We start from the raw sequence: 24,343 nt of genomic DNA on the forward strand, positions 1-24,343 counted from the left end.
TAAGACTTGCATAAGAGTTAACTCATAAAGCAATAGATTCTTAGTAAAAGTATTGAAGCAACACAAAGGAAGATATAAGTTTCAGCAATTGCTTTCAACTTCAACATGTTTATCTCATGGATAATTGTCAATACAAAGTAATATGATGAATGCGAATAAGCAAGTATGTAGGAATCAATGCACATGGCTGACACAAGTGTTTGCTTCGGAGATAGAGAGAAATAGGTGAACTGACTCAACAGAAAAGTAAAGGAATGACCCTTCGCAGAGGGAAGCATGGATTGCTATATTTGTGCTAGAGCTTTTGTTTTGAAAATATAGAAACAATTTTGTCAACGGTAATGATACGTCATATGGGTTGTGCATAAAATGACTAAAAAGTTGCAAGCCTCATGCATTGTATACCAATAGTGCCCGCAACTTGCCTTAACGAGCTCGGATTTTCCACGGATTATCATTGCATAACATATGTTTCAACCAAGTGTCACAAAGGGGTACCTCTATGTCGACTGTACAAATGATCAAGGAGACACTTCTTTAGGATTTTTCGCCATCGAAAGTCTCAACTTTTGACCATCCATACCGGAACAACATATAAAACAGACAAGCGGGCTCCTCGGATTTAATGCTTAAAGCAATTAACAAGTTCTCATAAGAGATTTTGAGGATTAGTTGCCCATGCTGAAACTTCCACCATGATACATGGCTTCGGTTGGCGGCCCAAAGTTCTTCTCTAACAATATGCATACTCAAACCATGTGATCATGAAAAATCTCATTTACTTCAGAACAAGACGAACATGCATGGCAACCCACACGATATTCAACCAAGATGTGGCAGGTTGATGGCTTTCCCCAGTAGTTCAATGGTTATAGCACAGCAGGCAACTTTTAAGAAATAAGATACACAAGGTGCATATTCAATACCACAATAGTTTTTACACTATTTTTTCCATGAGCTATATATTGCAAAGACAAAGAATAGAATTTTTAAAGGTAGCACTTCAAGCAATTTACTTTGGAATGGCAGAAAAATACCATGTAGTAGGTAGGTATGGTGGACACAAATGGCATAGTTTTTGGCTCAAGGATTTTGGATGCATGAGAAGCATTTCCTCTCGATACAAGGCTTAGGCTAGCAAGGTTGTTTGAAGAAAACACAAGTATGAACCGGTACAGCAAAACTTACATAAGAACATATTGCAAGCATTATAAGACTCTACACTGTCTTCCTTGTTGTTCAAACCCTCACTAGAAAATATCTAGATTTTAGAGAGACCAATCATGCAAACCAAATGTCAACAAGCTCTACAATATTTCTTCACTAATAAGTGCAAAGCACATGATGCAAGAGCTTAAACATGATCTATTTGAGCACAACAATTGCCAAGAATTAAATTATTCAAAACATTATACCATTTACCACATGTAGCATTTGCTGTTTCCAACCATATAACAATTAACGAAGCAATTTCAACCTTCGCCATGAACATTAATAATAAAGCTAAGAACACATGTGTTCATATGCAACAGCGGAGCGTGTCTCTCTCCCACATTATGAATGCTAGGATCCGATTTTATTCAAACAAAACAAAAATAAAAACATAAAGACGCTCCAAGTAAAGCGCATAAGATGTGACGGAATAAAAATATAGTCTCACTAGAGGTGACCTGATAAGTTGTCGATGAAGAAGGGGATGCCTTGGGCATCCCCAAGCTTAGATGCTTGAGTCTTCTTGAAATATGCGGGGATGAACCACGGGGGCATCCCCAAGCTTAGAGTTTACACTCTCCTTGATCATATTGTATCATCCTCCTCTCTTGATCCTTGAAAACTTCCTCCACACCAAACTCAAAACAAACTCATTAGAGGGTTAGTGCATAATCAAAAATTCACATATTCAGAGGTGCCATAATCATTCTTAACACTTCTGGACATTGCACAAAGCTACTGAAAGTTAATGGAACAAAGAAATCCATCAAACATAGCAAAATAAGCAATGCGAAATAAAAAGGCAGAATCTGTCAAAACAGAACAGTCCGTAAAGATGAATTTTTTCGAGGCACTAAACTTGCTCAGATGAAAATGCTCAAATTTAATGAAAGTTTCATACATATCTGAGGATTACGCTCGTAAATTGGCAGATTTTTATGAGTTACCTACAGGCAGGGCAGCTCAATTTCGTGACAGTTAAGAATTCTGTTTCTGCGCAGTAATCCACATCTAGTATTACCTTTGCTATCAAAGACTTTACTTGGCACAACAATGCAATAAAATAAAGATAAGGAGAGGTTGCTACAGTAGTAACAACTTTCAAAACTCAAATATAAAACAAAAGTGCAGAAGTAAAATAATGGGTTGTCTCCCATAAGCGCTTTTCTTTAACGCCTTTCAGCTAGGCGCAGAAAGTGTGAATCAAGTATTATCAAGAGATGAAGCATCAACATCATAATTTGTTCTAATAATGGAATCAAAAGGTAACTTCATTCTTTTTCTAGGGAAATGTTCCATACCTTTCTTGAGAGGAAACTGATATTTAATATTACCTTCCTTCATATCAATAATAGCACCAACAGTTCGAAGAAAAGGTCTTCCCAAAATAATGGGGCAAGACGCATTGTATTCAATATCCAAGACAACAAAATCAACGGGGACAAGATTATTATTAATAGTAATGCGAACATTATCAATCCTCCCCAAAGGTTTCTTTATGGAATTATCAACAAGATTAACATCTAAATAACAATTTTTCAATGGAGGCAAATCAAGCATATCATAGATTTTCTTAGGCATAACAGAAATACTTGCACCAAGATCACATAAAGCATTACAATCAAAATCATCGACCTTCATCTTAATGATGGGCTCCCAACCATCTTCTAACTTCCTAGGAATAGAAGTTTCAAGTTTTAATTTATCTTCTCTAGCTTTAATGAGAGCATTTGTAATATGTTTTGTAAATGCCAAATTTATAGCACTAGCATTAGGACTTTTAGCAAGTTTTTGTAAGAACTTTATAACTTCAGAGATGTGACAATCATCAAAATCTAAACCATTATGATCTAAAGCAATGGGATCATTGTCCCCAATATTCTGAAAAAATTCAGCAGTTTTATCACAAACAGTTTCAGCAGTTTCAAGCGGTTTTGCACGCTTTGCATTAGGAGTAGAAATATTGCCAACACCAATTATTTTACCATTGATAGTAGGAGGTGTAGCAACATGTGAAGCATTATCATTACTAGTGGTGGTAATAGTCCAAACTTTAGCTACATTATTCTCTTTAGCATTTTCTTCTTTTTCCCACCTAGCACGCAATTCAGCCATTAATCTAATATTTTCATTAATGCGAACTTGGATGGTGTTTGCTGTAGCAAATGATTTAATATCTTTAGTTTCAGTAGGCATAACTTTTAATTTCAAAAGATCAACATCAGCAGCAAGACTATCGACCTTAGAAGCAAGAATATCAATTTTACCAAACTTTTCTTCAACAGATTTGTTAAAAGCAGTTTGTGTATTAATAAATTCTTTAAGCATGGCTTCAAGACCAGAGGGTACACTCCTATTATTGTTGTAAGAATTACCATAAGAATTACCATAACCATTACCATTATTAGAAGGATATGGCCTATAGTTGTTACTAGAATTATTCCGGTAGGCATTGTTGTTGAAATTATTATTTTTAATGAAGTTCACATCAACATGCTCTTCTTGAGCAACCAATGAAGCTAACGGAACATTATCAAGATCAATATTAGATCTACCATTCACAAGCATAGACATAATAGCATCAATCTTATCACTCAAAGAGGAGGTTTCCTCGACAGAATTTACCTTCTTACCTTGTGGAGCTCTTTCCGTGTGCCATTCAGAATAATTAGTCATCATATTATCAAGAAGCTTTGTTGCAGCGCCTAGAGTGATGGACATAAAAGTACCTCCAGCAGCTGAATCCAATAGGTCCCGCGAAGAAAAATTCAATCCTGCATAAAAGGTTTGGATGATCATCCAAGTAGTCAGTCCATGGGTAGGGCAATTTTTAACCATAGATTTCATTCTTTCCCATGCTTGAGCAACATGCTCATTATCCAATTGCTTAAAGTTCATTATGCTACTTCTCAAAGATATAAATTTAGCAGGAGGATAATATCTACCAATAAAAGCATCCTTACATTTAGTCCATGAATCAATACTATTCTTAGGCAAAGATAGCAACCATTCTTTAGCTCTTCCTCTTAAGGAGAAAGGAAACAATTTTAATTTTATAATATCACCATCTACATCCTTATACTTTTGCATTTCACAAAGTTCAACAAAATTATTAAGATGGGCAGCAGCATCATCAGAACTAACACCAGAAAATTGCTCTCTCATAACAAGATTTAGTAAAGCAGGTTTAATCTCAAAAAATTCTGCGGCAGTAGCAGGTGGAGCAATAGGTGTGCATAAGAAATCATTATTATTTGTGCTAGTGAAGTCACACAACTTAGTATTTTCAGAAGTACCCATTTTAACAATAGCAAATAAAGCAAACTAGATAAAGTAAATGCAAGTAGCTAATTTTTTTGTATTTTTAATATAGAGAACGCAAACAAGACAGTAAAATAAAGTAAAGCTAGCAACTAATTTTTTTGTGTTTAGATATAAGAAAGCAAACAAAGCGGTTAATAAAATAAAGTAAAGCAAGACAAAAACAAAGTAAAGAGATTGGAAGTGGGAGACTCCCCTTGCAGCGTGTCTTGATCTCCCCGGCAACGGCGCCAGAAAAGAGTCTTGATGCTGCACACGGTGCTACGATGGCGAAGATGAACGGTGCAGTGTTGGGAAACCCCAAGAGGAAGGTGTGATGCGTACAGCAGCAAGCTTTTCCCTCAGTAAGAAACCAAGGTTATCGAACCAGTAGGAGTCAAGAAGCACGTGAAGGTCGTTGGTGACGGAGTGTAGTGCGGCGCAACACTAGAGATTCCGGTGCCAACGTGGAACCTGCACAACACAATCCAAATACTTTGCCCCAACTTAATAGTGAGGTTGTCAATCTCACTGGCTTGCTGTAACAAAGGATTAAACGTATGGTGCGGAAAATGATGTTTGTTTGCAGAGAACAGTAAAGAACAATGTTTGCAGTAGATTGTATTCAGATGTAAAAGAATGGACCGGGGTCCACAGTTCACTAGTGGTGTCTCTCCAATAAGAAATAGCATGTTGGGTGAATAAATTACAGTTGGGCAATTGACAAATATAGAGGGCATAACAATGCACATACATATCATGATGAGTAGTGTGAGATTTAATTGGGCATTACGACAAAGTACATAGACCGCTATCCAGCATGCATCTATGCCTAAAAAGTCCACCTTCCGGTTAGCATCCGCACCCCTTCCAGTATTAAGTTGCAAACAACAGACAATTGCATTAAGTATGGTGCCTAATGTAATCAACACAAATATCCTTAGACAAAGCATTAATGTTTTATTCCTAGTAGCAACAGCACATCCACAACCCTAGAACCTTCTGTCACTGTCCCAGATTTAATGGAGGCATGAACCCACTATCGAGCATAAATACTCCCTCTTGGAGTTACAAGTATCAACTTGGCCAGAGCCTCTACTAGTAACGGAGAGCATGCAAGATCATAAATAACACATATAGATTGATAATCAACATAACATAGTATTCATATATTCAACGGATCCCAACAAACGCAACATGTAGCATTACAGATAAACGATCTTGATCATGTTAGGCAGCTCACAAGATCTAACAATGATAGCACATGAGGAGAAGACAACCATCTAGCTACTGCTATGGACCCATAGTCCAGGGGTGGACTACTCACACATCAATCCGAAGGCGATCATGGCGATGAAGAGCCCTCCGGGAGATGAATCCCCTCTCCGGCAGGGTGCCGGAGGCGATCTCCTGAATCCCCCGAGATGGGATTGGCGGCGGCGGCATCTCTGGATGTTTTTACGTATCGTGGCTCTCGGTACTGGAAGTTTCGCGACGGAGGCTTTATGTAGGCAGAGGGGTAGGGCAGGAGGCGACGCGGGGCGCCCACACCATAGGGCGGCGCGGGCCCCAGGCTGGATGCGCCGGCCTATGGGGTGGCCCCCTCGTGGCCCGTCTCCGTCTCGACTTCGGCCTTCTGGAAGCTCCGCGGAAAAATAAGACCCTGGGTATTAAATTTGTCCAATTCCGAGAATATTTCTTTTGGTGGATTTCTGAAACCAAAAACAGCAGAAAACAGCAACTGGCCCTTCGGCATCTTGTCAATAGGTTAGTTCCAGAAAATGCATAAAAATGACATAAAATGTGTATAAAACATGTGAGTATCATCATAAAAGTAGCATGGAACATAAGAAATTATAGATACGTTTGCGACGTATCAAGCGACGAAGCGGATCGAGCTTTTGAGCATCTAAAGAAAAGTAATATCAACGCCACCTATATTAGTGGCACCAAGGGAGAAAGAGCCTCTGCTGCTATACTTAGCCGCAACACCTCAGGTTGTCAGCTCAGTACTGGTGGTCGAAAGAAACGAAGAAGGAAAAACTCACGGCGTACAGCGGCCAGTATATTTCATCAGCGAAGTGTTGTCTCCTTCAAGACAACGATACCCGCATTATCAAAAGCTAGCATACGGTGTCTTCACAACCGCAAGGAAGCTGCGACATTACTTTTCGGCGCACCCGATAGTAGTGGTCAATGAGGCTCCTCTATCAAATATACTGAATAATCCCGAAGCTATGGGGCGTGTTTCTCTGTGGGGCATTGAGCTCTCTCCGCGGGACATCACATATGAAAAAATAAAGGCGATAAAATCACAGATATTGCCTGACTTCATCGCAGAATGGACGGACATTCAGTGCACGGGACCTCCAGATTTATCGAGTACATGGCAGGTATACTTCGACGGGTCAAAGAGAACTGAAGGAGCAGGAGCAGGCATGATACTTACATCTCCGCAAGGGGACAAGATGAAGTATGTTCTTCGAATCAGTTTCCCGTGCGCTTCAAACAACGACGCAGAATATGAAGGCTTATTACACGGGATGAGGATGGCGAAAGCTTGTGGAGCTACTCGAGTAAGGATATTTGGCGACTCACAGTTGGTGGCATAACAAGTGATGAACTTATGCGACGCTGTCAATGATAACATGATAGCCTATCGACAGGCGTACAACGACCTCGAAGGAACATTTGATGGTTGTGAAGTTAACCATATTAGCAGACAGAGCAACGACGACGCCGATGTTTTGGCAAACATCGGGTCCCAATGTTTACCAGTACCAGTAGGCGTTTTCTGGGAGGAAATCGTCGAGCGGTCGATCAATACAAGGAAAGCGTCGAGCAGCAAAAAAGCCAAGTCAAAGAAAGCCAAATCTGACCATGAGGCTAAAGAAAATGATGAGTCAGACGACGAAACAGAGAGCGAAAACGTCGAATAGGTAATGATGATACAAACTCCATGGATGCAGCCATATTTATCATATATGATAAACAAAGAAATCCCGGAAGATCCAGTTGAAGCACGGTGAGTTATAAGGCGCTCTAAATCCTTTGTCGTCATAAAAGGAGAATTATACAAAAGAAGCATATCAGGGATTTTACAACGATGCATCACCCCCGAGGAAGGCCAAGTAATACTGAAAGATATCCATGAGGGAATTTGCGGGCATCATGCCAGCAGCAGAGCCATTGCAGCCAAAGCTTTTCGGGCAGGGTTTTACTGGTTGTCGGCAGTCGAAGATGCCAAAAACCTGGTAGAGATATGTGAAGCGTGTCAGAGATTTGCAGTAAAGCCACATTCACCAGCAGCGGAGTTAACTCCAATACCATTGTCCTGGCCCTTCGCTCAATGGGGCCTCGATATGGTGGGAAAGCTACACAAATCTTGGCCTGGAGGTCATGTTTACCTTCTAGTGGCGGTCGATAAATTCACCAAGTGGGTCAAAGCTTGCCCAGTGACCTCAGCTGATTCATCGTCCGCGGTGAACTTTATCAAGTCCATCGTGTTTCGCTTCGGAGTACCTCACAGCATAGTCACAGACAATGGGACAAACTTGACCTCAAGAGAATTCAAGGAATATTGCGAAGGCTTGGGCATTAAACTCAAATTTGCTTCGGTGGCACACCCGCAAACAAATGGGCAAGTCGAGAAAGCAAACGGGCTAATCTACAACGGCATCAAGAAAAGGTTACTGGCACCTCTGGAAAGAGCTAGGAACGCTTGGGTCGACGAGCTACCATCGGTGTTGTGGAGCTTGCGGACAATGCCAAATACAGCAACAAAGGAAACTCCCTTTTTCCTCGTCCATAGTGCAAAAGCAGTACTACCTGTCGAGACATTACATGATTCTCCGCGCATCGAGGCCTATGAGGAACAAGCCTCACAAAGAGCACTAGAAGATGACGTCGACGCATTAGATGAAGCAAGAGATGAAGTCCTCTCTCGGGTAACTCAGTACCAGCAAAACCTCAAGAATTATCATAGTAGAAGGCTCCGCCCTTGATCTTTCGAGGTAGGATAGTCCTTCGACTCAAGCAAGATGGCCATGAAAAACTCGAGTCACCATGGCTCGGGCCCTACATCGTCACAGAAGTCATACCAGGAGGAGCATATCGCCTGAAGGACAAGAAAACAGGACAAGTAGAAGGGAACCCGTGGAACGTCGCTCAGCTACGACGGTTCTACGCGTAAAGAGAGAGGCATCCGCGAAGAAAATCATGTAACCCTCATTGTACTGAAGAACCAGACAAGTTTTCACGACGCACTCTTTCCCTTTCGGGGTACCGAGTGGGACCGGAAGGGTTTTAATGAGGCGGGCTTGTTCGAAAGGTTTTTACCATGATTATAATATAAATGGTATGACCGGAAATATATATCTTCCCCGCGAAAAATATAGGCCCGGGGGCTTCCTCACGAAAAATACATGCTCAGGGGCTTCCCCGCGAAAAATATAGGCCCGGGGGCTTCCCCGCGAAAAATATAGGCTCGGGGGCTTCCCCGCGGAAAAAATAGGCTCGGGGGCTTCCCCGCAGAAAATAAGCGCTCGGGGGCTCCTCGCGAAGAACATAGCTTCACAATCCTTTTAAAGTATACCTCACAGGTTACTAGCAATAACGGCCATAATCCCTAGCCATCGGACAAATAAAGCATCGAAAATAATTGATACAAAACGGCTGATATGATAGCCCAAGGTCAAAACATAGCAAACATACAGAGGTCACGTACTTGGTATAATGACGCTCGATCACAATATTTAACGCGCCTTCTCCTTAGAGAGAATCTGGCGCCTATCTCTTTACAAACATAAATATACATGTCATACATGGCTATGGGAAATAGAAGTTCAAAAATATCTATCTATGGTCTTCTGAATAGATCTCATCTCTCTAGTAGAGGCATCATATCGGTAATTTACAAAGAAATCCTGGTCAGCTTCCAGTAATCTGTCGATCATCTTCAGCGCAGGAGCAGTCACAGCTTCGTTATGTTTATCAATATTCAAGCGATTCTTGCGATGTGTCAGCATGGAACCTTCGGCTACCTGGTCTAAGTCAATCTTCGGGTAGTGGATTCTGACCCAGACAAGAGCAAACTTGGTGCCTGCAACCATCTGCGCCTTCACAAAATCATGAATATTTGCGGGACTGCAGAAGAGCTTCATCAACTTTTCCATCGTGTCTGGCTGAGGATTTCGCGGGAACATGGCATTATACACCATTGCCAAGGCACCACGACTGAAATATGTTTGTTCACGACCCTGAGTGGCTCGATCCTGAAATAAAACTATGGCGCGGCACCGCTGCTCATTGGACCAAAATTCAATATTTTCTTGAAGGGCAAGCTGCATCAAGACATTAACTCTAGCATTTACCCGATCTTCTTCGGCTTGCACATTTGTGTTAGCACCTACAGGAAAGAACATTCCAGAAGCTAAGCAGCGCACAGAGGCCACAGAAAGAGGCACATATATTTACTACAGTACGATAAAAGGAAAGAGTCGAAATATACCGGCAAGATCTTGGCAGGCGGCGGTTAGAAGTTCAATAATGTAAGCCTTGCGTGTTTCCGCTTGCGAGGCACGAAGGGTAGCAGCGGCTTCCAAAGAAGCAGACCTTTGCGCTTGAGTCTCTGCCGCGTCAGCGCAAGTGGTGGCTCGTTTCGCTTGTTCTAGAGCGACAATCGACTGTTTTTTCAGAGCCTGCAGTTGGCGTCAAAGATTTTCTACTTCAGGATCGTGTGCTTCGAAATTCGAAGAAATTTTCGAGGTAGAGCCCTCGAGATTATTTTGCGACTTAGTCATACCACAATCAGCGTCAGAGGGAGTGGTCGAAGGATGAAATTCATCGACGTAAGGCTGAAGCAAAAACAAGAAACAGACAGAAGAACAAGTGATAAGAATTCTTCGTGCAGCAAAGGATAATTTATATTACATGGACAAAAGGGGTACATCTACAGAATCCATAACGAAGCCTAAAATTTTACAATGCTTGCTAATAAAAGGAGTGGCCACTACACCTCAGTGCGGGCGCTGGCGGTTGGAGTTGCACTTTTTGCGGCCGCACTACTTGTCGACGTCGCCGAAGGATTTATGATTTGCAATATTCCTCGCGAGAATTTCTTCGCGCCCTTGAGGAGTGCCCGATATTTGTCTACATTCAGACCTTCGGCGTTGGCAACCTTCACCCAGTCAATTTCTTGGCGGCTATGCCCCACAAGAGCGATCGTAACTTCAACCCCAGCCTTGGTCGTCGAGCGGCGGAATCCGAGGATGGGATCTTCAGCGTCAAGGAATGTTAATCCGAAGCTTTCAAGAGCTTCGGGCGCCTTCTTCTGGGGGTCCGGGAAAATAACTGTGTGCAAGCGCCGGAAGACTTTGCGGGCACAGGCGAGCGCCTTGACAGCAAATGACACATGAACTTCAAGAACGGACAACGAATCTGGGAGAGAATCGTCATCGCGCTCCTGCAGTTCACTGTATCCGGTGCCAAGGTTTTGACCTAGACATAAAGCGAGGAAGGAAGTAGGAACAACAGAATGAGAGAGGACACTAAACGATAAAATTTTGACAAGTGGCACTTACCGTGCAAATCCCTCGAAAGCTTCTTAATGCGAGAGGAAGCATCATGCTCGAGGATTTCTCTGTCAGCCGAAGTTTTTTCCATCTTAGCGCATTTTTCTTCGGCAGCCTTTTGTACGCGAGCTTGGAGATCAGCATACCCTTGAGCCTTGGCTTCTGCAATTTCGCGGGCATTGGTAGCTTCGGTCAACTTTTGCTCTAACGTTGATATTCGCTCTTGAGCAGTTTGGAGAGAGCCTGGGATAAGAAAGGAGGAGATAGATTAAGCATGTGTTCCAAAAAGATAGGTCAAATTCAAGAAGCATGTGTGAGGAACTTACGCTCGAGAAGTTTGGCTTCCTCGCGGAAGGTAACAGCCTGCGACGCTAGGCCCATGTATTCCATCACCAGCATCTGTTTAGCTTAAAAGTTAGTACAGCGCAGCAAGCAAAGAAAAATAGTTCAGGCCGAAGAAAATACTTACATCATCCAACGGAGGAGCAGAGGATTTCTCGGACATAATCAAGCCCTTACCAGCTTGGCTGGTCTGATGTCGAGCTTTCTTGGGCACAATAGGACTGGGCGCAACCAAAATCTTCGGGGCATCATCCTACTTTTCGCAGTCAGCCTTTTCTTCGAGCAGGGGAGGAGACTTCGGGGGACTTCTTTCGGCACTTGTGACATTTTGCACATCAGCCGCGGATTCGTCCTCGCTATACAAAAATAAAAATAGCTGTTGTCAACAAGCGATTTGCACAAAGATAAACATAGTTTCAGGCAAGGTCACTTACGAGTCAACGCCCATAGCTACATTGAGCATATCGAAAGGTGCGGCCTCTGGGGACCTTTCGACATGGTGAGAGGTGGAAGAGTCTTCTTCATCGTCCGCCCTTATGAGCTTACGGTTCTCAGGGGAGCTGACAGCAGGGGAGATATTTCGTCTCTATTCGCGGTACCTTTCTCCTCGGAGGAAGCATCAGCAGCATCTTCAGACTCTGCGGGATCTTTGGCCGCTTCATTTTCCTTGGTCGGGGCCTTGGAATCCGCGGGCTCTTCTTCATCAACAAGCTCCATTTCGGATACCTCTTCCCCTTCGGGCAGGGGAGGATATTCCATCAAAGTAACATGCCTCTGCAAAAGAGCGACCAGAGAAAGTTTTTATTAGTATCAAAACAAGGATACATAAATCAAGATAAAGGAAGGTTAGTCAAAGACTTACTGCTGATAAGGCACAGCCATTGCCGTATGGAGTGATCAAGCACTTCTCGGGTACTGGATTTTTCTTCGTCAGCTTGGTCAAGCAACGCACCGGTGCGTCGAATTCATCGCCAACAAGATCCGGACCAATGCGGTCACTATCATTGTTTCTAGCATACGTCCACATTCCTCCAGCGCGAGCTTGAAGGGGAGCGATGCGGATCCGCAGAAAGTGCGTTGTCAGTTGAACGCCCGATAATTCCCGACCTTGCTTTGTCTGAAGCTATTGAATTTTATCGACGAAGTACTTGATCTCAGCTTCTTCATCTTTGGTGTTTTCTTCATCCCAAGATCTTCTCTTGGGCACACTGGCTCCGGCCTTGAAGGGAGGAAGCAAGTTCTTCTGGTTCTTGCTCTTTTTCTCCACGACATACAGCCACTTATTCTTCCACCCTTGGACAGAGTCCGCGAGTTTCAGGGTAAAGTAGTTGGTGCCGTTCCTCAATCTAAGAAACACCGAGCCAACGTCAGCGTTGGCGTCGCGAGTGGTGGAACGGCAGAGTTGATAATAGCACTTCCAGAGCCCGGAGTGGGGATGGATGCCGAGGAAAGATTCGCAGAGAGTAATGAAAATTGAAATATGAAGAAGGGAGTTGGGGGTGAGATGATGCAACTGAATGCCGTAGTAAAACAGCAAACCGCGCAAAAAGTCATGCACGGGGAAGGCGAGCCCGCGCTGAAGATAAGCGGAGAAAACGACCCTCCACCCATCCTTTTGCATGGGAACGACCTCATCAGAAGGAAAGATGAAAGCTTTTTTGTCCAGAAGCAAACCTTGCCTCTTGATCTTGCGATGATCCGCGGCATTGAACTTGGAGCGCCCCCAGAAAACTTCCTCCAGGCCTCCATGTGACTGTTCTTCAGAGGATGAGTGCGCAGCGCAGGAGGAGGGAGCAGCAAAAGCGGATGCGCCGTGGCGTGTGGTTTTCTTGGAGCGAGCCATGGAGAGGGATTTGGAATCAGCTCCAAAGCAGAGGATGTGCGCACAAAGAAGCTGGATTGCAAATGGCGGTGGAAGGAGGCAATTGCTAGGGCGCACAGTATAAGTAACGCGAGGAAGACGATGACGAACTGTCGAAAATTTAAGGAGTAATGTCAGCCGTACACGTGTGGGGGCATTTCAGAAAAATCACAAGCCACACCCTCAACTAAAGCGCCAGATCCTCCACTATCGCGCTGTTTCAGCGGCGTGGTGGGACCAAGAAGCCACGTGTTGACAGTGGATAACAAAATAGGCCCATAGGACAGTTGTACACGTGGAAAAGTGCAAATTTTTCAACGAAGTGTTCTTCATAATTCTCGGTGTCATCGTAAAGATGAAGAGATGCAGTTTTCACCCGATGAAAAATATAGTTTGACATACAAAAAGATAGTATGATGGAAATTCTTCGAGTCTATGACTGGGAACAAGTGCTCAGCCATAGCCTCAGGGGCTACTACCATCGGGAGTGTTGGTCGCGTGCCCGATGAAGATAAAAGATAAAGTAAATTCTCATTGTATAGGTGATGTCGTCATCATCTCACTACCATCGGGAGTGCCCCAGATAAAAATATTAAGTCGATGAAATGGGTTATTCCATCAGTCGAACAAAGGCCCTAAGCGCGTCCGCCGCGATAAAACTAGGGATGCTATGTTTCACAAAGAATCATAAAGGTAAGACCTTAGGATCCGTCCTGAGGCATGGTAATCGTACCAGAATACGCTCTGCCATTGTTTTCCGCATCCATGATGTGAAGAAAAATCCTAGCGGACGCGTTAGGTAAATAAACTTTATTTCGGGTGAAATATCCTAGAAGAATGTGAATACATTTACTGGATTTCAATGCTCGATAAGTCCTAAAGCGGCTCAGCTTGAATTATGTCAGTATCCCGAATTTGAGTTCAGGGACTCAAGTTTGAAGTAGGTACCGATGATTTGCCCAGGAGCAATTAACTGATTCCCGATCCGTCGGAAGCATCAGTGTCGTTTACCAATAATCCTTGAAAAATATAAAATATATGATATATATGATTTGTAAAGTATATGCAGCCAAAGAAATATTGATGCAGTCGAAGAAATATCGATGCAGTCAAAGAATCAAAGATGAAGTCGAAGGATTTGAGATTATACTCGACTCTGCGAGTAGAGTAAAATCTCGGGGGCTACTGACATGGGTATGCCTAATGGGCTATCGTGTATTAGTATACCTGTATATGTTTAGATGGGCTTTATGGGCCCCGAATAAGGAAAGAGTGATCCATCCGAGGAATATGTAATTACTTCGGCCTGTAAAAGGAACCGACTCTATGCAATTGTAAACCGACCAGGACTCGACCTAGCCTCCTTTATAAGGGCAGGTCGAGGCCCTGGCGAGAAATTGAATCATTGTTAAACCCTAGCCACCTTTATTTTCGTCTTTGTTCGCCTGAAACCTTCGAGTTCTACTTGCCCTCTATTCCACGAAACCCTAAGTCTACAATACGTAGGCATTGATAAGTCGATACCTTGTCACTACCAGGCTATGAGTACTCCATTGCGTTAGCTATGAGTGTTCAACAGTGGCACAATGATAGTAGTAGAAAAGATGGGGCCGGTCATTAATTATGTCTGGCACACCAGCCCATTTAAAATCATTTTACTCCTGTGTACAAGGACCAGTAGCACTGTTAGGACATACGTCTGCCCCGTTATTCTTCCTTTTTGCAACACTCGTATTCACATATAACCAATTGTGACACAGATCACGATGGATAAACGGATAGCCATGATACCAAGACCATTGATGACCAGGTGCACGGAATCCTCATCTACAATTTATGCATATTATTCTTTACTAAAAGTATCCTAGCTATATCATCGGTTGTTTTTCTCCCCGTTTCAAACGGGACGCCTCCTATGGCCGGTGCACCTACTCTTGTGCATGTGGCTGTGTGGCATCTGGTGATGGGCACCAGGACACCGGCCCCCAGGCATAGTTTAAAAAACCGGACCGGTTCACCGGTTGGACCAGTAGCACTGTTAGGACATATGTCTGCCCCGTTATTCTTCCTTTTTGCAACACTCGTATTCACATATAACCAATTGTGACACAGATCACGATGGATAAATGGATAGCCATGATACCAAGACCAATGATGACCAAGTGCACGGAATCCTCATCTACACTTTATGCATATTATTCTTTACTAAAAGTATCCTAGCTATATCTGTCGGGGGGCTGACCCCCGGGAGGGTCATGGTAGGCATGGAGGACTTTGTGACGAACCCGGCTTCTAGATGACGGCTCCAGCTTGGAGTTAACCGGCATGGAGCACCAAGATGGCGGATTGGTTTACGCCGACATGAACAAGGTATAATCAAGGTCCCGCAAGCCGGCTACAACCGGCTACGTAGAAGTTAGTCCCATGCCGGGTTGACGGAGGAACGAAGGGGAAGAATCAACCTGGTCCGACATGGAAGCCGGTTAGGAGTCGATCAGCACCTAACCGACTTGGCCGGGTTGATTAGAGATATGGCCGACTTGGACCAGTTCGGAAGTGTTAACCGACATGGAGACGGAAGCAACATCGAGGAGGAGAAGATGCTGGTCAACGAGAAGACCGACAAGTTCTACTCTCCACGGTCAAAAGGAGGCCTGCATGTGCGCGCGTTCCCTCCTTCGGGAGTAAGCCGTACGGGATGACGAGAGAGGAACAACTGTGGATACGACAAAGTTTAGGTCAAGGGCATAGTCGTCTTCTCCAAGCATGTGGTTTTTCCCCTCAGTAACCTAGCTCCTCCAGTATATAAGGAGGACCTAGTCCTCCTGCGTGAGGGATCGACTCTTTCCTACCCTAGCGCCTCCATCTTCATCTTCCACCTCTAGACATCACCTTCATCCCCCATGGACACAGCTGGAGGAGCAATTTGTATCTCTCTGTGACTAGTTTATAGAGAGAAAGAAGCAGGAGTATGGGTGTTATCTCGCTAAGAGAGCCCCGGTCACCACCAGCGTCCTACGGCCCCAACCGAAGCCATCCCATGGCATCTGTCGTGCTCCCACCACGACAGTTGGCGCGCACCGTGGGGCTGGCAGCGGCGCTGGCTGGAGTCAAGATCCGGATGGGCGTGAAGCTTCTCCCTGGCAGCGAGCGCGTCGTCTCCGGCTTGGTGCAGCGCTTTGGAGCGCTGCGCTTCATCGCCGACAACGCCTCCAGCATCAGCAACCAGTCTTTCCCCTTCCATGGTTGTGTGCTGCACTTCGGCACGCACGAGATCTTCGTCGGCACCGTCAAGTCCCGCCAGCCGGCTTGCAAGTTCCCCCTCCACGTGCAAGAGGCGGAAGACCCCCCAGCCATCTTGGCAGCATGTGGCCGGATTCCAGCTTCGTCCGCGAGCTGCGAGATCATGGTCACCACCGCTGCTCAAGCCGGCGGAGAGAAGCTCACGACCGACTTGGCCGAGAAAGCCTCTCGCAGGAGCAAGCCGGCTTACGAGAAGCCGGAGAACCGGGATCCAGCTGGCCAGACTCCCTCGCCCATCCCAACCGTGCTGCGCGACACAATCGCAGAGTTGGAGAAGCCGGTCGAGCTCGCTGAGGGCGTCGACCTGGCTGAAGTCCAGAGGGCGCTGGATGAGAAGCGGCAGCAAATCCTCTATGAAGCTGAGCAGATGGCGAAGCTGCGCCAAGAGTTGGACCGCGACATGCGTGAGTATAACACGGCCAACGGATTTACCTCTGTAGTCCGATCTCGTCCAACTCAGGCAGATAGGCAGCACCTTATAGGGAAAAACCTAGCTAAGGAGTTGGATGGAGTAGCTGAATCTAGTGCCCCCAGCAGCTTCATTTCCATCCCAAAGCCGGTTTACAACACCCCGGCTAAATGCATCAAGGTAGCAGAGCAGGTGGCTGCCGAGTTGAGCGGGTTGTCCGGTGAAACCCTGGTTCAGCAGCAAGCCCGACTTCAAGCGCTGTTGGCCACAGCAGGCAAGCTGAATGCCGAGATGAAGAAGGCCAACCCCAAGGCTCCCTCGGGAATCATCTACTCGAGCGGTGATGTTGGGCAGACCCGATCGAACCGGGAAGCATCCTCCCCAAACCGGCATGCAGGTAGAGCGCGTGCAAACACCCGACCTGATGGAAGTGTGAACTCCAGAGAGAAGAAGCAAATGACGGTGTATGATCCCGTCTATGCTGGGCAGCAGGCCAGAAGGCAGTATGATGCCAGAGGGGTCAAGCGCGCAGGTCGCACCGCGGGATGCCCACCTCGACCGGGTCGCAACCACCGTGCAATCCGCCGGCATGGGGACAGCAGTGAATACGACAGTCATGTCGGCAGGCGAGGGGAAAGCACCTACCTGCCCAGAGACCGAGACACCGTAGCGGACCGGCTTGGAGGCCGTAGCCTGTCAGCTGGTGATGCTCGCCACAAGCTGGACCGGCTTATGTTATTTGAGGAATTAGAAGAGCAAGGCCCGCCTGGGCCGGCATGCTTCACATCCAGAATCTTAAACGAGCCGCCACCATGCAACAACTTCCACCTCCCTCGCACCATGAGGACGTATGATGGCACCACCAAGCCTCAGGTATGTGCCGCAAGTGCTTGAGGGCACTGCACGTATCTGGCTAAACAATTTGCCGGCTCGCAGCATCAGCTGCTGGATCGAGTTAGAAGAAGCTTTCAATAGCAACTTCACTAGCACTTACAAGCGCCCAAACCGGCCGCAGCAGTTGCAGGCGTGCAGGCAAAGAGAGAACAAAACTGACCGAGAGTTTCTAACAAGATGGTGCACACTTCGCAACACTTGCGAAGGAATCGATGAGAACCTGGCCATTGGCTGGTTTTTGGACAGTTGCCGGCATGGTTCAATGCTTTGGCAAAGGCTACAGAGAAAGAGGCTGGGTACCTTAGCTGAAACAATCCGGATAGCAGATAGCTAGCGTTGGGGGACCCAATGCAGCCGGCACTCGCCGATCCTAACTTCAGCCCAGGGGGAGGTTCATTGCGGCAGCAAGACCCAAGAGACTTAGGGCAGAAAAGAAAGGAGGACTACCGCTACAATTCCTATCAAGTAGCAGCGGTAGAGGATCAAGAGGAGCCGCCCGCGCCGAAGTTTCAAGAGCGCCCAAAGTTCAACGGCCCAAAGGAGCCGTGGAACAAGCAAGCCGGCAAGAAGAAATGGAGCCCGAAGAAAAGCAAGCGCAACGATTCCGGCTGGACTTTTGAGTCCATGTTGGATCAGCCTTGCAGTTTTCATACAGCAGCTGCGCAGCCCCCGGCAAATCACACATCCAGGCAGTGCAGTTGGATGGGCCGAGTTGCAAGAGGAGAAGGAATGGCGCCAAGGCCGCAGACGCACAACCCGCTCACTGGAGCTAATGCTCAAGCCATACCTCAGCAGGCTAGAGTAAACCACGGGCCGCAGCAGCCAGCACGACCACAACCACGGAATGCTGGAGTTAACCAGGTGCAGCATGATTACAGAAGCCTGCATGTGTACCAGGAGCACGATGAGGTCTGCGTGGTTTTCATCACCGAGCCCACAGATAAGCTAAGTCAGAGGTGGCGTGAGATGGAAGTTAACACCACCATGCCGACAGTCCCAAGCTTCATGGACTGGTCTGAGCAGGAAATCACATGGAGCCAAGCAGATCATCCAAAGATCATGCCGAAGCCGGAGACTTATGCCTTGGTGCTGGACCCATCACTGGTTGGCCCTGTCAAAAATATCAAGTTCTCTTGAACTCTGATTGATGACGGCAGTAGCATAAACATCATGTATCGGGATACGATGCAGAAGTTAGGCATCACTGAAGGAATGCTGAAGCCATCCCGGAGAACTTTCCACGGCATAGTGCCTAGGATGTCTTGCGCACCCATGGGCCAAATCCGGATTGATGTCATCTTTGGCACCAAGGAGAACTGTCGGGTTGAAAACATCCTGTTTGAAGTGGTCGACTTCCAGAGTCCCTACCACCTGCTACTCGGCAGGCCGGCACTGCATAAGTTCATAGCCACTGCTCACATCAGCTACCTCAAGCTGAAGATGCCAGGGCCAAATGGGGTAATCACCATCTCGGGAAACTACAAGCGTTCCATGGAATGCGCGTCAGCTAGCTCAATATTGGCAGAATCCATGGTGATTGCCGAAGAGAAGAAGAGGATCGAAGAGGTTCGGGTTCTGGCGTAGCAAGGCCAACTTGGCTTGCCCGCAATGACAAACCCCAATGCCGGAGCAACTTTCAAGCCGGTGAGTGGCACCAAGGATGTGCCGACCGACCCCGACTTCCCTGAGCGCACCGTTCGTATCGGTGCCGGCTTGAGCGACAAATAGGAAAGCGAGCTCATCCAGTTCTTCCGTGAGAATCGGAGCATCTTTGCTTGGTCCAATAAAGACCTGCCTGGTGTTCCGAGGGAACTGGTTGAGCACTCACTCCATGTCTGGAAAGGCGCTAAGCCGGTAAAACAAGCTCTGAGACGCTTTTCTGATGAGAAGAGAAAGACCATCTGGGAAGAAATCGTAAGGCTCATAGCAGCCGGCTTCATCATGGAAGTCTTACATCCAGATTGGTTGGCCAACCCGGTTCTGGTGGAAAAGAAGAAAGAAGAGAATCTCAACATCGAGAAGATCTGGCGCATGTGTATCGACTACACCAACCTGAATAAGGAATGCCCCAAAGATCTGTTCCCACTACCTCGCATTGATCAAGTGATCGATGCCACTGCCGGCTGTGAGCTGTTGTCTTTTCTTGATTGTTACTCTGGTTTTCACCAGATCCCTCTGAACCGTGATGATCAAATAAAGACATCATTTATCACCCCGTACGGGGCTTATTGCTATGTCACTATGCCGTTTGGATTGAAAAACGTAGGCGCAACTTACCAAAGATGCATGCAGAAATGCTTGCACGACCAAATCGGGGTCAACGTACAAGTGTATGTCGACGATGTCATCATCAAAACCAAACAGAGTCACACTCTGATTGCTGATTTGAAACAAACATTTGATAACCTAAGACGGTATCGCATGAAATTGAACCCAACCAAATGCACTTTCGGTGTGCAAGGCGGAAAGTTGCTAGGCTTTCTCGTCTCAAGCCGGGGCATTGAGGTGAACCCGATAAAAATCAGCGCTATAGAAAGAATGACTCTGCCGACATGCTTGAGAGATGTCCAGAAATTCACGGGTTGCCTAGCATCCCTAAGTCGATTCGTGAGTCGGCTTGGCGAGAAAGCGCTGCCGCTATATCAGTTGATGCGCAAGTCAGACAACTTTGTCTGGACTAAAGAAGCGGACGCCGCATTTCATGAGCTCAAGAAGATGCTGTCTACAACCCCCATATTAGCTTCACCACTAAGTAGAGAACTAATGCTCCTCTACATCGCAGCAACAAACCGGGTTGTTAGCGTGGTAATTGTCGTGGAACGAGAGGAAAACGGCGAAAAAATTCAACGGCCAGTTTATTACCTCAGTGAGGTGCTCTCTAATTCCAAACAAAACTACCCAAATTACCAAAAGATGGTTTATGGCGTCTACATGGCGGCCAAGAAGTTGAAGCATTACTTCCAGGAGCATGAAATGAGGGTTGTGTGCAAGGCCCCGATATCGGAGATCATAGGCAACAAGGACGCCAGTGGCCGGATTGCCAAATGGGCTATTGAGTTGGCTCCATACACCCCAAGCTACGAGCGTAGAGATGCCATCAAGTCGCAAGCATTAGCCGACTTCTTCGTCGATTGGGCCGAAATTGAATATGAGCCGCCCATGCCGGATCTGGATTATTGGGTGATGCACTTCGATGGATCCAAGACAAAGCAGGGCCTTGGAGCCGGCATAGTGCTCACTTCGCCAAAGAAGGACCAGCTGAAGTACGTGCTGCAGATCCATTTCAAAGCATCAAATAATGTTGCTGAGTATGAAGCACTTGTCCATGGGCTCAAGGTGGCAAAAGATGTCGGCATCCGCCAGATTGAATGTTTCGGTGATTCCGATCTGGTGGTCCAACAGTGCTCTGGCACATGGGACGTCTTGGATCCGAACATGGCTTTATACCGGTTCCATGTACAGCAAGTCAACAGTCTTTTTGAGGGATGCGAGTTCAAGCACATTCCAAGAGCAGGCAATGGGGCGGCGGACATGCTCTCTAAACTTGGTTCATCTCGAGAAGCCGTCCCGCCCGACATCGCATTGGAATACCTCTGGAAGCCCTCTATCAAGCCGGATCCGAATTCAACGTCCATCACCATGATGGATGACTCTGGCCCGGGAGAAGCTCCGATGGAGATGGACACTAGCCAAGGCACGTCCGACAAGTCGAACCCGGGGACTGCTCGTCCGAACTCGGGGACTGCGCAGTCCATGTCCATCTTCAGCACACCATCAGATACAGGGAACCCGGCACACGGAGTCTCCGCTGAAATGTTGCAAGCTATCTCGGATTGGGTTGATAGCATCTCCCCAAACCCGAGGACTGCTCGTCTGAACCCGGGGACTGCTCGTCCGAACCCGAGGACTGCGCAGTGCATGCCAGTGGCTACAAGAAGCATGCGAGCGAGGCAGCCAGAGCCAGCTCAAGATTCAGCACCAATCCATGACGAGCCAATGTCGGACGCAGCAGCTGAGATGCAAGATGACCCGATGGACGCAGACCAACCACTCACCTTACGACACCCTGTGCCGGCTTGGGGTCAAGAAATTATGGAATACATACTCAATGGAAACCTCCCAGAGGATATCATCCTAGCAAGGCGAGTGCAGAACCGTTCCAAGTCTTATACCATCATCAATCAAGAGATGTACAAGAGAAGTGTAACCGGTGTGTTCCAATGCTGTGTTGAGGCAGCAGAAGGCAGAGAAATCCTCACAGAGATACACCAAGGAGAGTGTGGACATCATGTCTCCTCTCGCGCCCTAGTTGCTAAGGCATTCCGGCACGGGTTCTATTGGCCAACAGCGTTGCAAGATGCTGAGGATATCGTCCGGGTTTGTGAGGGATGTCAGAGATTCAGCAAACAAACTCACATGCCAGCATCAGCCCTCAAGACAATACCAATAACATGGCCATTTGCGACTTGGTGCCTGGACATGGTTGGCCCATTCCGACCCGGGAGAGGAAACATGACGCACCTCCTGGTCATGATTGACAAATTCACCAAGTGGGTGGAGGTGAAGCCGATCAAGAAATGTGACGGCCACACTGTTGTCAAGTTCATGAAGGACATTGTCCTCCGGTATGGATATCCACATAACATCATCACTGATAATGGTTCTAATTTCGCCGAAGGTGCCTTCCCTCGATTCTGCCGGGAGAAAAGCATACAGCTGGATATCGTTTCAGTGGCACACCCAGAGGCCAATGGCCAAGTTGAAAGGGCCAATGCCCTCATTCTAGCCGGCATGAGGCCCAGGCTGATAACTCCATTACAGCAGACGCCGGGTTGCTGGCTAGATGAACTCCCAGCCATCATATGGGGTCTTAGGACCACTCCCAACAGACCAACCATGTACACTCCATTTTTCATGGTATACGGAGCTGAGGCTATGCTACCGTCCGACTTGATGCACGACTCCCCAAGATCTAGCCTTTTCACTGAGTAAGAAGTGAAGGAAGCAAGAGAGGATGATGTCGATATGCTCGAGGAGGCTAGGCTACTGGCTGCATCCCGGTCAGCTATCTATCAGCAAAACTTACGCCGGTATCACAGCCGCAATGTACGACCGCGAGCATTCCAAGAAGGAGATCTTGTACTCCGGCTTGTGCAAAAAACCGACGGCATGCACAAGTTATCACCCCCATGGGAGGGACCCTTCATAGTCAGCAAAGCCCTGGCAAACAACGCATATTATCTTATTGATGCGCAGGAACCGGTGGAAGGCAAGAAATGCAAGACAGATGAAGAAACCAGGAGGCCTTGGAACATTGCTTTGTTGCGCCCATTTTACACCTAGAAGGGGGAGTATGTATCTCTAAGTTTTCTGATGTCGGTTGCGACGTCTGCTATGAATGAAATGCTTTCACCGTGACGTTTACGCAGTTCCTTTTCATGCCTCTACCTTGTAATTTTCATGCCGGCATATGCTCGTTTCACCTTTCTCGATGTCGGACCACTAAGTGTTTCATCACTAAGCTAACTCTCAATCTGGTTACTATCCACGCAACACGGCTTTCTGACCGGTGAGAGCACAAGCTAGAATTGAAAACACCCAAAAAACGACTAAGGAAATGTGCACGAGAAATTCTGACATACGCTCTGTGCATGCTATTTTTCTAGTGTTCTCCATGCCGGCTTAATTGTGACTTTCCACATAACGAATGACTGTCGTGTTTGCCAAAGGCTCACTCTTAGCACAGTCACTGTCCGCTCAGAACGGCTTTCCGACTAGCAAGAGCACAAGCCAGAAGCAGATTCGACAGGGAAAACGTTAAAGGAAAGAGACCCGCCTAAGCCGACATGGATGTCGTTATTTCTATACTTGCATGTTATGTCGGACGACGTCGACAGCTATTCCTACGAGTTCATCCTCGCACACGCAGAATTCAAAGTCTTGTGACTCAAAGGCCACAAACACCCAGAGAGTGGGCAGGAGCAAAGATAAGAAGGCTAACGTGCGAAAAGTGAACCCCGGGATTCGTCTTGATATCTTCCGACATAAGCCTCGCGTCCCTAAGTTTTAGCTTAGCTAATAAGTTTTCATGGATCCACCATTACATTTGCTACCCGGCATCCCGGGGATTTAACGAGTTTGCTTACAGAATCTTACAGAACCAATATAACACAAGCCTATGAAGCAGTTTCGGATTTGGTCACCTCGGAGTCTTCACCTTCTTCGCTGGCCTCGCCTTCTTCGCCGTCAACTTCAGCGCCGGATTCTTCAGCTGGGGGAGGCCTGATGTCTTCGCGAAAAACATCGACATCAGCATAGTCGATGTAGTAGCAGGCCAGCTCCTGGCGTTGGCGTTTTAGCTCTGGGTCCTTCTCGTATTTTCCGTTGCACCGGGCGTGTTTCAGCCGGTCCAACGGGATGGATTCATACCAGGAAAGCACATAACTGAGA

The 24,343-nt window shown here is 46.6% G+C and overlaps 2 protein-coding genes across 2 annotated transcripts; one reads left to right on the forward strand and one right to left on the reverse strand.

The window, feature by feature from the left end:
- Positions 1–10,424: 10,424 nt before the first annotated feature.
- On the reverse strand, positions 10,425–13,336 carry LOC127310231 (uncharacterized). Its single transcript, XM_051340918.2, has 6 exons — positions 12,289–13,336; positions 11,861–12,200; positions 11,554–11,782; positions 11,411–11,483; positions 11,094–11,327; positions 10,425–11,010 (listed from the first exon to the last, which is right to left on the reverse strand). The coding sequence occupies exons 3-6, from the start codon at positions 11,587–11,589 to the stop codon at positions 10,523–10,525; spliced, it is 831 nt and encodes a 276-aa protein (XP_051196878.2). The 5' UTR covers positions 11,590–11,782; positions 11,861–12,200; positions 12,289–13,336; the 3' UTR covers positions 10,425–10,522.
- Positions 13,337–19,501: 6,165 nt separating this feature from the next.
- On the forward strand, positions 19,502–22,885 carry LOC127310230 (uncharacterized). Its single transcript, XM_051340917.1, has 3 exons — positions 19,502–19,592; positions 19,683–22,270; positions 22,445–22,885. The coding sequence occupies exons 1-3, from the start codon at positions 19,502–19,504 to the stop codon at positions 22,883–22,885; spliced, it is 3,120 nt and encodes a 1,039-aa protein (XP_051196877.1).
- The last annotated feature ends 1,458 nt before the right edge of the window (positions 22,886–24,343 follow it).

This window comes from Lolium perenne, chromosome 6 (genome assembly GCF_019359855.2).
Source record: "Lolium perenne isolate Kyuss_39 chromosome 6, Kyuss_2.0, whole genome shotgun sequence".
NCBI classification, from domain to species: Eukaryota; Viridiplantae; Streptophyta; class Magnoliopsida; order Poales; family Poaceae; genus Lolium; species Lolium perenne.

Excerpts from the sequence above, each read along its gene's own strand:
- LOC127310231 (XM_051340918.2), bottom strand. The coding sequence starts at position 11,589 with ATGTCCGAGAAATCCTCTGCTCCTCCGTTGGATGAT. Across the intron at positions 11,328-11,410 it reads GGAAGCCAAACTTCTCGAGC|GCTCTCTCCAAACTGCTCAA; the intron begins GTAAGTTCCTCA and ends TTCTTATCCCAG. Across the intron at positions 11,011-11,093 it reads GCTTTCGAGGGATTTGCACG|GTCAAAACCTTGGCACCGGA; the intron begins GTAAGTGCCACT and ends CTTTATGTCTAG.
- LOC127310230 (XM_051340917.1), top strand. The coding sequence starts at position 19,502 with ATGACAAACCCCAATGCCGGAGCAACTTTCAAGCCGGTGAGTGGCACC. Across the intron at positions 19,593-19,682 it reads CTTCCCTGAGCGCACCGTTC|ACCTGCCTGGTGTTCCGAGG; the intron begins GTATCGGTGCCG and ends GGTCCAATAAAG. Across the intron at positions 22,271-22,444 it reads ATGCTGAGGATATCGTCCGG|TGGGTGGAGGTGAAGCCGAT; the intron begins GTTTGTGAGGGA and ends AAATTCACCAAG.